The following is a 15,592-nucleotide window of genomic DNA, read 5'->3' as shown; positions in this document are numbered from 1 at the left end:
GAAACTGCCATAATTAATATTTTTGGAAAATCCTGGCTGGCCCAGTTACTAGAGCAGCCTAACTGACTATGATAATACCTGTTTACCTCTGAAATATGTAGGGAAACAGCAGGGAAATAAGAACAGATTATTTTTAATTGCATAACTGGAAATAAAAACATGCCAACGCAAAAAAAAAACAGCCACCAGAATTTTTGCAGTCTGGGAAGAAGCAGCCTGTTTTAATAATGATAGCCAATATGATCAGAGATGAAGCAATTTGTCAGCGCAGATTTTTGCTGTGAATAATCCAAGCTGTCCCTTGAAGACAACCTCTAACTCAATTACAGCTGGGTTTAGAGCTCAGCAAATTGCGTTACCCAAAACTTCACAAGGGCTTGGAAGAATGAAATATAAAGTAAATTTTTTGCTACAACACCACCATCCATAATCTGTTATATTATGCATAGGCAGGGACCCTGTAACTGGCTTAGGACACTCTTCCTATTGGAGATGCGGATATTAAAGGATACCCAGGATATTGCCTGAATCCAAATGATGTTTCCAGATCCCTAAGGTTCTCTTGCTCCTAATCAGGTGCCCTGCCTGTATTTCCCACACAGGGGACCAAGGTTTAGAATTTAGGTTGCCCTGGTACAACTGTTTGTGGATCAGAGACATCAACTACACGACTGAAATGATCAACAGAAACAGCTGAAATATGTATTTTTTTTTTTTTTTTAGCTGGATCATTTCAATGATTGTTTTCAACACAGCTCTGCTGAAGGGTTATTTTTAACTTGAATAATTTTAGTGCTCCTGTTTTCTGTGTGACCTTGCAAACAATTGTTTCCAAAGAAACGAGGCCTTGGGGATGGGAAGGTGTGGCTGGATTGGGCTCTAATGGGAAGTAGGAGTTCTTAAGGCAGGTTTCCTGCCCAAAAATGCCCTTTCTGAATCTGTAATGCCAGGTCTGGTGCTACCAATAGATAAGAAATAATAGGAGAAAAAAAAGGCTGAGTCCACCATAAGAACCACAGTTACTTTTTGTTTATGCCATCTAGCTTAATCAATTTTTATGTAATCGAATATTCTTCTTAGGTCACCTTGGAAATGGATAAAGAGGAAACCTCAGCGTCACTGGGATATGGGCTGGATCACCCATGTCCAAATGAGAATTGAGGTCATTTTTTGGCAAGTGGTGTGAGAAGGTTTTTTCTGTAGCTGATTTTACTCTCTTTGCCCTTTGCTAAACAAATCCCAACACGCAGTTTAGGGAAATTCCACAGTGCCACACTGAGGTTCCAGTTCCACTCTTAAAAGTACTTCTGCTGAGTTGAAGACAATTACTTGTCCATGTCTGAGTTAGCCCTGTAAATAAACCATGCTGGATCAAATCTTCCATTTCCTACAGGAAAAAAAAAGGGATTACTTCTTATGGCTGGCATGGTAATTAACAGGATTTGGGAAACACATTTTTGCAGCTGCTTTCAAAATTAACTTCAAAGATTCCATTAATCCCTGCCTCTGAAAAAAAAAAAAAGTGATTACAATGTCTTTGGAGAAATAATGTTTTAATTCAAAATATGCTAATAACCTAAATATTAAGCAAGCTACTGTTTGTGCTAATTACGTTGATTACATTTGGTGTTGGTGTAAATATTCCGTTTAGAACATTATATGGAATCTGAATACAAAATCAGCAGGTTCTCACTGTGCTGATTTATAAATTACAGCCCAGCATCAGCAAAAGTGGGGCACAGCTAAAGTTCTTTTCTATGCTATTAGAATATTTAAAATCAGCACTGTAAGTAGGTTCCATCCCAGACAGTGATTCCCTCAGTCCATTTTCATCAGATGCCTCCTAATTTATCCTCGGAGCTGCCTCCAGCCCTGGGGTCCCGGCACAGGAAGGACATGGAGCTGCTGGAGAGAGGCCAGAGGAGGCACCAGGATGAGCAGAGGGATGGAGCAGCTCTGCTGGGAGGAAAGGCTGCGAGAGCTGGGATTGTTCAGCCTGGAGAGGAGAAGCTTTGGGCTGAGCTCAGTGTGGCCTTGCAGGGCCTGAAGGAGCTGCAGGAAAGCTGGAGAGAGACAATTCCCAAGGCATGGAGGGCCAGGAGCCAGGGAATGGCTTCCCAGTGCCAGAGGGCAGGGCTGGATGGGAGATTGGGCAGGAATTGTTCCCTGGGAGGGTGGGCAGGCCCTGGCACAGGGTGCCCAGAGCAGCTGGGGCTGCCCCTGGATCCCTGGCAGTGCCCAAGGCCAGGCTGGACATTGGGGCTTGGAGCAGCCTGGGACAGTGGAAGGTATCCCTGCCCGTGGCAGGGGTGGAGCTGGCTTTAAGCTCCCTTCCAACCCAAGCCATTCCATGCTTCTAAGTGTGCTCAGTGCTGAAGGGCCTCCTGCTGTCTGTGTGCGCTCAGAAATTCCTGTTCTGAGGATTTACCTCAAGCCAGAAGTTCTGTCTGGACAAAAGTGAACAAATCACGTGTCTTAAACTGAAGCAAATGCCCTAAGCCTGTGAGCAACCCTTTGATTAAGGCACTCTGTGTGCATTTTGTGTAGACAGGTAAATAAAAATGTGTGTTTCACATGGGCAGTGACCACACTGCAAACCACACCGTTTGTAGTTATCAGAAACTTGTCAATTTTGGACAGATAATTCTGTGGTTTCCAGGATGACAATGGGCATTCATGTGCATGACCATGTGCCTTCAGTGACTAAAAAAGTCACAAAAACCCGTTGTCCCTCTGTCAGCTTTTAGCCACTGCAGTTTGAGTCCCATTGGCTCATCTCAGCCCACCTGTGTAGTTCTAATTTATTAAAATAGCTATAGGAAAGCCTTAATAAAATTAGGGACAATCCGGAGCCAGTCAAGTAGAAAACTGTCTGACCCACAAGGATAATTACAGGAATTGTCGAAGTGCCAGGGATCATTTAGCTTTGACAGCCAGAATGGAAAGATGGATTCTGGTGCTCTTCCTCTGGCAACATTGTGCTGCCCTGGCAGTACAGAACAGACAGAAAACTGGCTGTGGAGAACTCCCTCGGAGTAGAGGAGCATGCAGGGAGGAGGGGATACGTCGGTGAAGAAGTGCAAGTTGATAAATAATTTTTGTTTCTGTCAGGTTGCTCAAGAAATGCAGTCTGCGATTTCTCACAAAGTAAGACAGCAGTAACAGACATGTTACCAGATTTATCCGTCATTCCAACAAACTCCTGGCTAGATCTTCTGTACCTGGTGCAGTTCCCTTAAATGAGGCCTTTGAAGGACACTTTCATCTCATAAATATTCAGTACCACGTCTATAAAGATGTGGTGGAGGAGTGGAGGAGCTTGTAGAGGAGGCACAAGTAGACGAGTGAGGAAGGTTTATTTGTGTCGTTTCTTGCGCAATTTTCATTCCTTTATCCAAGCTTCTGTCTGGGGTTCTTCAGCTCTGTCTGCAGATGTTCTTTAGGTGACTGATGTGAGTGAACCTGTACGTCACAAAGTTGGTTTGGGATTTGCCATCTGTGCTGCAGACCAGTTTGGAGAAGAAATAATTAGAAGGAAATGAGTGAAATGATAGAAGTTGTGGCTGGCTCTCCAGCAGTGCACTTTATCTCTCCCAGCTGTTCATTTCCATGCTTTCTGATATATAATTCCGAAAAATACAGTGGTGCTAAAATTCCAGTCCCATTACTTAGAGGCCCTTGCAGCTTCAGCAAACAAAAAGCTTTTTTTATCACAGCAACATCGCTTTTCCTGCTCTTTTTATTTTAAGCATTGTCATTTATTTTGTCCATTTTTTAAACCAAATTATTACTGTGTTGTGGCTAAGAGAAATGTTTTTCACACATCAGCATGTGAAATGCTGAGTGCCATAGTTTCAAGTTGGTACATGACGTCAGAAAGAGGTAGTGACACAGAAATCTCCAGTAAAGGAGAACTTAACCTAAATAATCCTATTGAAATCCCAAGTTCTGCAGAGTGGACCCACTCATCCCAGGTCATAGCTGCTTGGTTCTTGCCCCTGCTTAAATTTTGGATCTTCATTTAGATTCTGATGTATCTCCTGATCATTCTGCTGTGATTAGGAAGCTTTCTTTGCTCGGAAAACATCACGAGTCCCTAAGCAGATATTTTCAGCGACATTTTTATTTGCAGAAAGATCATAAACTTCATAAATCTTTGAAATGTATTTTTTCAGTACTTTTTTTTCACGTTAAGGCTGAAACAGCTGAGGTTTTTTTTTAATTAAAGCAGAAGACTATAAAAAAATAAGGTCCTTATGAAATAGTTCTGTTTGATTCAATTTCTTAGAGGGAAATCTTTGTATGGAGAATGGGTGGTGGTGCAGAGGGAAGGCTTGCTTGGCACCGTGCTGGCAGAGCCACAGCTTTTTTTGTGTTGCTTAGTACCAATGTGTGTTTCCTCCTGTCACATCTTAGCATAGCAAAACAAAGCAAAAATTCCCTGCTGTCCTTCTTGCCAATACAGAACATCCTAATAACATTTCATATGTGTCGCCCCTGTCAGTCTACGCTGACTTCTGCTGCTGCTCACTTTACAGAAACTTTCCACCTGTTTCTATTCTTTTAATTCTGCTCTTGGATCTTTTTTTTCCCCATTCTTTTATGTAGAAACACGTCCTGTTGAAAATCTGCAGCCACTGCTTTCCTGGGATACAGCTCTGTGTACCTTGTTGACCCTGCACTGAGGCAAAGCATCAGGATGATGTTATTATCTGTAAGAGCCCATTTTTCAGAACATTCTGGCAGTTTCATGTCCCTGATCTTGGACTTTCTGTGGCTCACTATAAAACAAGCAACCCTTCTGCCCCCAAAAATTCTGTAATCAACACTGGCTGCAATCCCTAACACTGAGGTGCTAATTAAAAACGTAGCTGAAAAGGTCAGGCTATTTCAAGACAAGAACAGAATGTAAGATTAAAGGCAAAAATTAGGCTTGGGGGTGCAACAGGGCCTAGAAGAATGAGTAGAAAAGCTGCTGCAGTAATTTAACATTCTTCTTGAAATGTCCTCCTGGCTGCAAGTTCACTTTTAACCTTAGTTTGCTCGCCTTGGGGACTAATTTAGTACAGATTTTCATACCATGTTAACTGGCCTCTGCGTATAGCTCTGAGAATTTAACAGGAAAGCAAACCTGTTCTGTTCTTACTGGGATTTTGAGCATATGGCAGAAGTCTTTTTTACTTCCTCTGCTGACAAATTGGGAGTCACTTTGATTTTTGGAGACATTTTTAATTATATGCCTTGGTGTTTGTAAAACCACTGATGGTTAAAAATTAATATAGCCCGAAGCAGTCATAAACCTCTGTTTCCTCCTACGCAACATAGCAACAAAACTGTTTATCATGTTTTACTGTATAATCGTTATGGGTCTGCACTCGTTCATTTTAGCTCTGATGTTTCTTTGATGCCTGGTGGAAAGTTTATTCAATGCTTCTGTCCTGGTGCTTGCCTTAAAAAATGCTGTGGAATTTCAGAAGCAATCTCTGAATGAAGGGAGCTGGCTGCAAGTTATAGGGAATGGGAATCTTCTCATGAGGAAAGGCTGAGGGAGCTGGGGCTCTTCAGCCTATCCCAGAAATTAATACTACTTTTCCTGTATTTCAGTGATTTTAATTTCATCTGTTTTATCTATGGACAATATCTGCTATACCAGCATTTCATCCATTGCTTCTTGAAAATCCCCCCAGCAACTCCTCCTCGTGTTTAGTCCCCTTTTTCTCTGAACCACGTTAAAAAAACTCAGCTTTGTTCTGCAACCTGCAGTAGCATCATGAAAGGTGATGAAAGAAGAAAGAAATTCCAGCTGCTAATAATACCAACACCTTGAAAATGTTTTGAAAAGTAGGTCCACTGAATGTATTGAAATAAAAGACTAAAGGCTTTGCAGGAGGATGATCCCATTGTACCTGGCTTTTTCCTGAGTTTCAGTACCTTGTTGATGAGAAGCTGATTCTCACTTTCAAATCCATTGCAGTCACTTGGAAGACAGCACAGGACTTGTAGATCAAAATACATCTATAACTAAAGGAAAAGCTCTTAGAAGCTGGTTTGGCAGACTTTCAGGTTTCGTCTGTTTAAGTCCAGTGGTCACCAATCAAAAAAATGGCTGCAGAATATTGCAACTGATTTCAGACTTAAAGAAAAATACCATGACCTCATGAATAGAAAAACCTTCATTTACCAAACCCAAGTTTTTATTCTTTTTCTTTGACAACATTCTGCTCTCCCCGAGGGGAAATCTCGAGACACGAAATAAATGTGTGAATCCATATTCCAGCACTCCATCATAAGCAGACTGAACCTGACAGGTATAGCCTAGGGAGGAAAGAGAAGCTTTCATAAAGCCTAAGTAGCACAGCCTGAAATGCTCAGGAAATAAGACAACTTGAAAAAGCATTTAAAAATATGCAGGGGAGGAAAAAAGGAATATAGGTACCTTTTTATTGATAGAAAAAATAAGGTATTTTGTAAATGAACACAATAAAATCTTCTTTAAAGTGCTGTTTAGAATTGAAACATGGAAGTATTAACCAAACTTTAAATAAAGGCACAAGGCAAAACTGCTTGTTGGGTGGTTTTTTGATTTCTGGCTGTTGGTAACTTATGCTTTTATCAAAGGTGTTTATCCCTTTAGAATCCCATTCTCTGTTATTGGCCAAGTTTCTGTCTTGGCTCTGAGGCTCCAGGGAGAAAAAAAAAGTATTTTCATTGTCCATATCAGAGCTAAGAGCACACATGAAGATTTTGTACTTACCTCATTATTAGCTCTATATACAAAATACACCTTGGAAATACCACTGCTTGGGAAGGCAAAAGACAGAAGCCAAAGCAGAGAAGGTTTTAACCAGAAATTTTAAAGAAAATGCCTTCAGACAAGTGTATGGCTGTATGCATTTTCATAGGAGAATCCACATGACTGTCCAGATGCTGGTAAAAACCATTTGGTTTGCAGTGCTCCTGTACCTGTTCACTTCCCTGGTGCTTGAGGATGTGCTGCCTCTGATGGCTGAGTGCAGCTGGATTTATTCTCTGAGTTTTATACTCCCAGATTTTTACGTGGACAACCCTAGAGGACGATTTCTTCAGTTCTATTTCAGTAACACACACAAGTATGAATAATTTTGCATAAGGAATGTAAATTTGCCATAGGCTGAAGTACCTTAATCCACCTTGAGATGCTTTCTCTGGGGGATGCAGAATAATTTTCATAGAGTGACCATTCCTAAGCCAGAAAGTCCCCTACTATTGAGACCACTCCAGTACTCTGCCACTGTGACTATTTCGACTGCCCTGGTGTTTTGCCTCCTGTTAGTTGGCAGAGTGATTTAAATCAGTTCTTTTTCATGGAAATCAGGAGGCTATTCCTTGGACAGTGAGTTAAAGTGGAAGTTCCATCTTCTCTCGTGGCCAAAGCAGAAAATGGATCTTCTAGCCAAAGTCAAGTCAGGATGGAGATTCTCCCTAGCCCTCCTTTTGTTGCTAATGTATTTCTAGGGAACATTGTTATTGTGTCTTTTTTGTGGCATTGGCCACATTTACTTCAGGCTGGGCTTTGACCCTTATAATTTTGTCCCTGCAAAACCTCATGACTTCCCTGTAGTCCTCCTGCGTCATGGAAGGGGAGGCACAGCAGGGAGCTGAAGAAATGAAATGCTGCATTGTAGCTCTCATTCCCTTGCGCTGCTGGGAACCTGATTACACACATATATATCACTCATTGCTATAATTACATCCAGGGGCACACGTAGTGGTGCAGCTGGACCTAAATCAGAGCCTTTTATATTGGAAAAGAGCTCCAGGATCACAGAGTCCAACCTTTAAATGGAACTAAACATTCCTGTGTCACTGGCAGCGTCTCAAAACAACATTGCATGAGGGTGAATGGATAATCCAACATACTGAGGAGGAATCAGGCTGTAATTACCAGGAATTCCAAGGGGAAAATGCATGTTCAAGTGTGTCCTAACCTCTTGTTTTGTGTTTTTTTCCCCCTAACAGAGACAAGGAACCGGAGCTACAAATGGGAAAGACAAGACGTCTGGTGAGAATGGTAAGGGTTGACTTTATTTCTGGATGGAGAATACTGAGTAAAATGGAGCCAAAATACTTTTTACTCTAGTGACAGGTGTCCGTAGCGAAGGCTTTGGTGTCATAAATTACCTTCTGATTGTGTTTGAGAAACTGGAAGGACTTCAGAGGGTTTGTTTTCTTTTTACTTGTATGTTTAAACCCTTTGCTAAAGTAGAGTCTCTCTTCTGAGTGTGTAAGTGGTAAACTTAAGGACTTCAAAGAAGTCAGAGCAGAGACAAATGAGACTAAAACAAGATGAGATATGTGTGAAAAGGACACCAAAAAACAAGGTGAGGTATTATGAGCTGCTCCATGAATGAGGAAGGTGAAGAGAAATGGATTTGCTGATAGAGTTTCTGCAGTGTGATTAATCCCACCTAATTTTAGGCCCAGAACTAAGATACCAAAGTTAGAATCCACTTGTTTAGAGCTTATTTGAGTGTTGCTAGAGAGAAGCTATGGATGGAGCAGCTCCCATGGAAGGACCAGATGGCAAAGAGGCTCTGAATTTCGTCATTGGAGTGAGGCTGGACTCATCTCCACTCCTCCAAGGGGTGACTCATGGGGCTTTTTCAGACCTTAATAAAGGGGCTGGCAGAAACCAATTTCAGACCTTCAAGGGGCACAAACAATTCTAATTAAAAAACGTTGATTTTTTTTTTTTCCCCCAGAAGAATGCAAAACTGAATTTTCAGGAAAACAGTAATTGTTTGGGGTTTTTTTTAAGCTGAAATCTCATTTTATTTCCTACAGGAGCAGAAATGCTTTTCACACAAATGATAATTGATTAAAATCTGATTACCATCAGAAACATTTTTCAAGGGAAAAGATTAAACAATTTTGATTTTCTTTTTAATATACCCAGCTAAAATAGAGGGAGCATCAGAAGGAGGCTTGAACTATAAATATGCTCTCTGCTTTCTGTTTGCTCATCCAGTTCTAATTAAAAGAATGTGTTCTGTGTCCATCCCATCCCCTGAACAGCAGGAAGAATCCGAGTCCCTTCTCTGAAAAGCCAAGGCTTTTCCAAATGGGTCATTTGAGCAGTTATTTTGGATGTGTGTTTTGGCCTTTCACGTTGGTCAGAGTTAGAATTTTTGGGCCCTTTGAGGCAACACATCCTAGAGCATTAAGAGTCTTTCTTTATGAATAGTTTTTCCTATTACAGGGAGGTGACTTTCCCGTAAGGGCTGTTTGCATAATGTTTCAGTAAATGAAATCCGTAGATGATGCTCCCACTATGAGAAAACACAAATTGGAGTGGAAAAAAAAAAAACCCAAATAAATATTTTGGCTTGTTATAGTGTCTTGAATTAGTGGGAACAAATGTACCCTGACAGCAAAGCAATTTGCATTTTCAAGTTAACAGGGAAGGAAAGCAAGCAAAATTATGTCAGCCATTCGGGCAGCATGGGGAGCATGTTTTTCTCTTTTCTGTTTGAGCACATTATGAACTCAGCTCATTTGCCTTGAATTTCTTTCCCAAATAAAAATTTCTTCCCAAATAAAATAGTCCTGTTGTCAAGTTTAGCTTAGATTTACTGACCCCGCAGCCTTTTTAAAAGCAATTTTTTTTTTCTTAGTGGGGATTTTGAGTGAGCAAGGGCTGCATCATTAATTCAAAAATATATATGGTTCTAGTTGTGGCATAATTTTATGTGTAACATAAAGAGGCAGATGCACAGTTAATCTTGGCAAAGAGATACCAATTATTTTTTGTAATGAAATTATAGCAGAAAAGCTGTCACCTACATAAAACACAGGAGCAGCAGGGGAGAGGAATAGAGTCCTCTTGATCTCCCCAGCCCACATGCTTGCATAAAAATAAAGCAGAATCAGAACTTTGAACCTGAAATTGAATGCTAAATCAAAGAGGCAGAAATGTGTAACTCTTTGTCCTTATTAGCTCTGTGTGGTTAGAACCCAAGCAGTGATTTATTGCTCTGAAAATTGGGGTGTGCTGTAAACCTACATACACAATATAAATCCTCTGTTCCATGTTTTTTTGGCCAGAAGTCAGCAATATGTCCATGTCTTAAATGTTATTAGCCTCTTCTTCAAGTGTTTGTTTCCCTGTCAAAAGGAAACTTTCCCTCTTGTTTCCCTCTTGTTGAAAAGGAGGGAGGGTGGAGAAGCAAACAAACTCTTTCATCTTATAAAAAGAAAGCAAAAGAAAGAGAAGTCATGCTCTGACAATGTTTGCAAAGGCAAACTGGTCTGGTTGCCGTCTTTGCTCTGTTTACAGATTAGGAAAAGCTGCTGAAAACTGGCCCAAACAACAAATAAAGATGCTTGGCTTTTCTCAGGGTTTGATTCACACAGAGACACTGTGGGGTTGAGCTTTGTTCGTGCACTGCAGTAGAAATGAATTTTGGGCCCGCCTCTAGGTTAGGTTGAAACTGAAGAAAATAAAATAATGACCATGGCAATCAGCAGTCTCCCTCTTTGAAGACATCTATGGCCTTGCTGTCACCATGCAGCACTCAGGGAAATTCAGTCTCCGAGGATTCCTTTTTATAGCAGGGATAGTTTGGGTAGACACAAATGCATTTTCTTGTTTGACCCTCCTTAGACAGGAACAGTCTATCCTTAATTTTATTTAGCTCCTACCCCAGAGCAGCAGTGGCAGCTCTTAGCAAACCTCCCATCAGCAGCAGGGGCTGTGCTGCTGCACACACAGGATGGATGAGGATGGAAGGGACCACAGGGGGACATCTGGTGCCACCTCCCTGCTCCCAGAGCACAGGGTTGTGTCCAGATGGCTCTGGAATATCCCCAGGGGGGAGACCCCAGAGCCTCTGTGGCCAATCTGCTCAGGGCTGGCCCTGCCCAGGGCAGCAGTTCTGCCTCCTGTGCAGGGCAATTGCCGGGCTCAGGCCCTGCCCGTGGCTCTGGTGCCGCTGCCGGGCCCCGGAGCAGAGCCCGGGCCCTGCCCTGAGCCCTCCCTGCAGCCAGGGACAGCCAGGGCTGAGGGCCCCTCTCAGCTGGGGCTCCTCTCGAGGCTGAGCAGCCCCGGCTCCCTCAGCCTGTGCTGGGCACGGAGCTGCTCCAGGCCCTTCCTCAGCTGCGCAGCCTCCGCCGGCCCCGCTCCAGGAGCTCCCTGGCCCTGCTGGGCTGAGGAGCCAGAGCTGGGCACGGCACCCCAGAGGTGCCTCCAGGGCTGGGCACAGGGGCAGGATAACCCTGACCTGCTGGGAATGCTCTTCCCAGTGCACCCCAGGATCCCATTGGCCTTCCTGTCCCCCAGGACACTCTGCTGGCTCAGGGACAGCTCATTGTCCCTCAGGACTCCCAGATCCTTCTCCAGCAGGTCACCCCCAGCCTGTGCTGTGTTATTTATTCCCAGGTGCAGGAGCCTGTATTTGCCCTTGCTGAATTTCTGACAGTTCTCTGCCCATCCCTCCAACCTACTGAGATCCCTCTGAAGGGCTGCACAGCCCTCACGGGGATCAGCTGCTCCTCCAAGCTCTGTGTCATCATCAGACTTGCTGAGGAGGTTCTGCCCCTTCATCCAAGTCACTGATGAACAACTTAAACAATCTGGGCCCAGTATTGAACCCATAACCTCACTGGGACCTTGAAGGACCTCAGTCTACCTGAAACCCAAGAGATACTTATTTGTGAAACTGCAAACTTAGCTTGTAAACCTGTTACATAAACGCTGTTCTCTGTGGAAGAAAATCCAAAGGGAAGACAGCACTACTATTCCCACACAGCTCAGTGTGGGATAAGAAGCTGTAATTTCCTTTATGCCCACCTGGTTTGATTAGTCGGGACAATCATATTTGCAGATGCAAATATGCAAACAGAATGTTCCCCCCTGGCTATTAGTGAATAAATGATTCTTCTCTGTGACCTTGGCAATGTCACAAAGTTCCTTTGTAGGTTAACACTTGTCACTTCTTGTGTTTCACATTGCCCTGTGTTGTTTTTTTCTTGTGGTGCAATTTGCAAGCTGCTCTCATGCAATCTACTCCTTAATAGCCCAGCACAACTGCCAGGGAAACAATTGCATCAGAACCAATTATTTCTGTCTTCAAATTTAGAATCACTGTTTTTCCTATTAATAGATCTCGCCCTTTCTTCTCAAAATACATAAAGCATGTGATTATTAATTGGTATTATTAATTTTTCTTGGAAGATGAGATTTATCATTCAGTAACATGAATATTTATAATAACAAAATAAGTGTTTTCATGGGATGAATTCTATGCCTTCCTGGCTCTGAGTGAAATGAAAATGAGTAGGTTTTGCATGAACTGAGATGTCATGGTGGATTAATCCGATCACAGCAAGATGGTCAGTTGTATTTTCAGTTTCTTTTCATTCCCAAACACTTGTCAGTGTATGAGCTCTGCTTTGGGGCGTTCAGAAAATTATACATGAATAAATATTCTGTGTTTCATCCTGTCCATGGGATGCCTGTACATAAAGATGAAGAAACAGTAGAGTTAATAAAGTAAATTCTTATATTTTGCATCTAAAATGGAGTCACTTCAGTCTGAATGCTTCTAGAAAACATTTAGGGTAATGGTAAATAATTGTAAAGCAATCCTGTGTGGGAGAATAGAGATCTCTCTCTAGTAAGCTTTCCTGGTAGAGGGGTAGGCATCTTGCAGTATTATCAACAGTCCATTCACCCACTTCCTCTGCTCAAGAAATTTGGGAAATTCTGCTCACTGCACTCAGGAATAAAAAAAGAAATCTTGCCAGATCCGACAGAGTGAATAATAATCTTCATCGTTATTTATGTAGAGTGCTTAGCTTAATAGAGCTTCAGTTCCTGGCTAGAGGCCAGGATCTTTATTGTACTATGGGCTAATATAAATATCTCTTTAAGAACTCAAAATTAATTTTCCACTAATATTCTCCAATGACTGCGTAAAAAATGTGCTGTTTTTGGGAACAGCCCTGCAAATAAACTTACTGGTGGAAAAAAACGATTTTGAGGAAGGGAGGGGAACACATGAGGGTAATTTGTATAAATATTCAAAGAGCCTCATGGAACATGGTTTGCTGTATCTTCCTGGGCCTGGAGGTCACATTTTTTTTCCAAGGAAGGGACAGAGCCTGAACTGCTGCATTGCAATGCTCATACATTTTCTTTCCCACAAAACATTGCTTGTGCAGCAAAAGATGAATCTTAAGTATTGCAAGCAACTGCTGAATCAATGTGAAAAAAACCACCCTAACCCTTTCAAACTGCTGCTCTCTGATATTTCACCCCCACAGCACTAATCAGAAGTTAGGATGGGGAGTACTGGATGAAGGTATAATATTGAGTTTTCCTGGGTGATAGGTTGAGAGTGGGCGCAGAAATTAGCTTGCCTTGTTGTCTCTTTTCACTATGGTGAAAGTTCTCTCATCCCTTTTAAGTGGTGCTTCAAGGGATATGATCTCCCAGTAATGCAGTCTCTCTCATTCTACTTTCAGCCTATATCCAAAGCCAAATTCTGTCCTATCTCATCCAGTCTAGCCAGTACTAGTGGGGATTTGGGAAGTGAAATGAGAATGATTTGTTGTACCTCATCCTACATCTCTTAAAATAAAAAGTCTGTGCCTCAGCAACATTCCCAGACAAGTCTGCAACCACCAAATACCATAACACCTTCACAGAGCCTAAATACAAAAGTGTCTGAACCCTCAGCATGGTTACATAAGTTGTGTTCGGTCATGTACAGATCACTCAGGCTCAGAGGAAGGTGTAAAAATCCTGTGAGAACTCAACACTCTGATCTGTAGCTGAGGGTGGATCAGATGAGAGGAGAAAAAGTCCCAAGTGAACAGTTCTAGATGAATCCCATCTCAAGACATGGCAAAGACACTGCAGGAAACTGCTGAGTTTCAGTTTAGGAACTTGCCTGGGGACAGCTGCACAGAAAGTTTGCCCAGAACCAAACCAAAGATGTCTCAGGTCCCCTCCTCTTCCTTTGCCCAGCCTGGTGTGTGGAATCAAGGAATGTGCCCGTCCCTGCAGGCAGCCAGCAGGGCTCAGCTAAAGGCAGATTGAGCCTTTAATAACAAGGCTCTGGGATTGTTCACAGATCTTCCCTGGAGAGGATGCTGAAAGGAAGAGAAGGGAATTATACATGGACTTTATTTCCTCTCCTAGGTGAATTTCCATTTCTGGAGGCCAGGGATGGGCATGAGTCCTCTCCAGAGGGATACTGTGTGCTTCTTTATTTGGGGCAGTGATGGCAATGAAGGACTGTTCACAAACATTCTCTGACACACAATTTTTGGTGTTGATTCAGAAACAAAAACTTCTAAAGTGATGTTTTTTATGTGTGTTTGAGATAATGTGGGCACCTTCTGCACTGAAACTTCACCTATACCCATGTGTGCCTGTCCATGTGCAGTGATCATCTGGTTTCATGGAGAGGAGCCTCTGGAGGAGTTTAATCAATGTATCTGAACTAAACTGAAGAAATACTTCTAAAAGAGTAGATATTGTTCTTATTTTTCTGTTATCTGACAAGTTGGCTTTGACACTGTGCATTACAGCTTCACCTCATCTGCTAATGAGGAGCTTTCGTTTTTTACATGTTTAGGCAGAAGCATCTTAAAAAAAAAAGGATTTTATTAAACGTTTCATCAATTAACAGCTGTGCTCTTGTAGTCTGGCCTGTGTCTTGGCTCTGGAATTCCCCACAAGTTTTCATTTTGTGTATCATTTATAACCACTCTCGTGACTCCCAAATAAGTCCATCTTCCCACACAAAAAATATAGCACTATTCACATGAAGGGTGTCTGTCTGTATGTTGCTATATAATGTTAATTATGCAGCTTTTTCTTGCACATTTTGGGTTTCTTTTTTCTTTTTTTAGTGCAGAAGTCCCACAAGGAAAAAAAAAATACAGAGCAGAACAGCACAAGCATAGAATAACAATTTCAGCTTTTTAAACCTGCTCATTAAAGACTTAAAAAATGGGAAATGGGAAATTATTTCAAAAGAGATCTATCTTTTTTTTTTTTTTCCCCATAGAGGGAAAAGCTCCTATTAACTGGTACCTTTGACATGGAGAATCTTCACACTTAATACTCCTGCCACCAATGAATCTGTCTAGGTACTTATATGGTCCTCACCACCATAGTAACTGAGTGTCTTCCAAGTATTTAAAAATAGAGATAACAATAACAATTCTTGCCCTGGTCCACCTCTTACTTTCCAGCTTGCTAGGAGAGCAACTTGATTAATTTGTGGGACCTTTGTTTTGCACACAGTGCCTGCACACAGCTCGGGAAGCTTGTGTGCCTGCGTGGATGCGATGTTCTCAAACCGAGTGCATCCAAAAATCCGGCTGCATTTCTAAAAATGTGAGAGATGAACACATGTATAGGAGTTATATATATTTCTGTATGGTCCCTCACAGTCTGCTCCTTTGCAGGAGGTAGAAGTCAGTAGAACTGCAGCATTCCTGCAGTGCTGAGATCAGGAGCAGCCCAAGGAAATCATCATGAGGTGTCTCAGTAAGTGGGTATTTGAGCACCTGGAAGGTAGTGGTAGCCCATCTCCTTCCT

At 42.1% G+C, this 15,592-nt stretch overlaps 1 protein-coding gene across 1 annotated transcript in view; it reads left to right on the top strand.

Annotated features, from left to right (window-relative positions):
- Positions 1–15,592, top strand: part of PCP4 (Purkinje cell protein 4) — a 48,893-nt gene that overhangs the window by 10,167 nt on the left and 23,134 nt on the right. The window contains exon 2 of the mRNA XM_032101090.1: positions 7,999–8,050. Coding sequence (XP_031956981.1) covers positions 7,999–8,050 — 52 coding nt within the window. The remainder of the gene's footprint in view (positions 1–7,998; positions 8,051–15,592) is intronic.

Source organism: Corvus moneduloides, chromosome 2 (assembly GCF_009650955.1).
Source record: "Corvus moneduloides isolate bCorMon1 chromosome 2, bCorMon1.pri, whole genome shotgun sequence".
Lineage (NCBI taxonomy): Eukaryota > Metazoa > Chordata > Aves > Passeriformes > Corvidae > Corvus > Corvus moneduloides.
The sequence above is the reverse complement of the archived record's forward strand: the minus strand, read 5'-3'. Positions and strand labels throughout refer to the sequence as shown.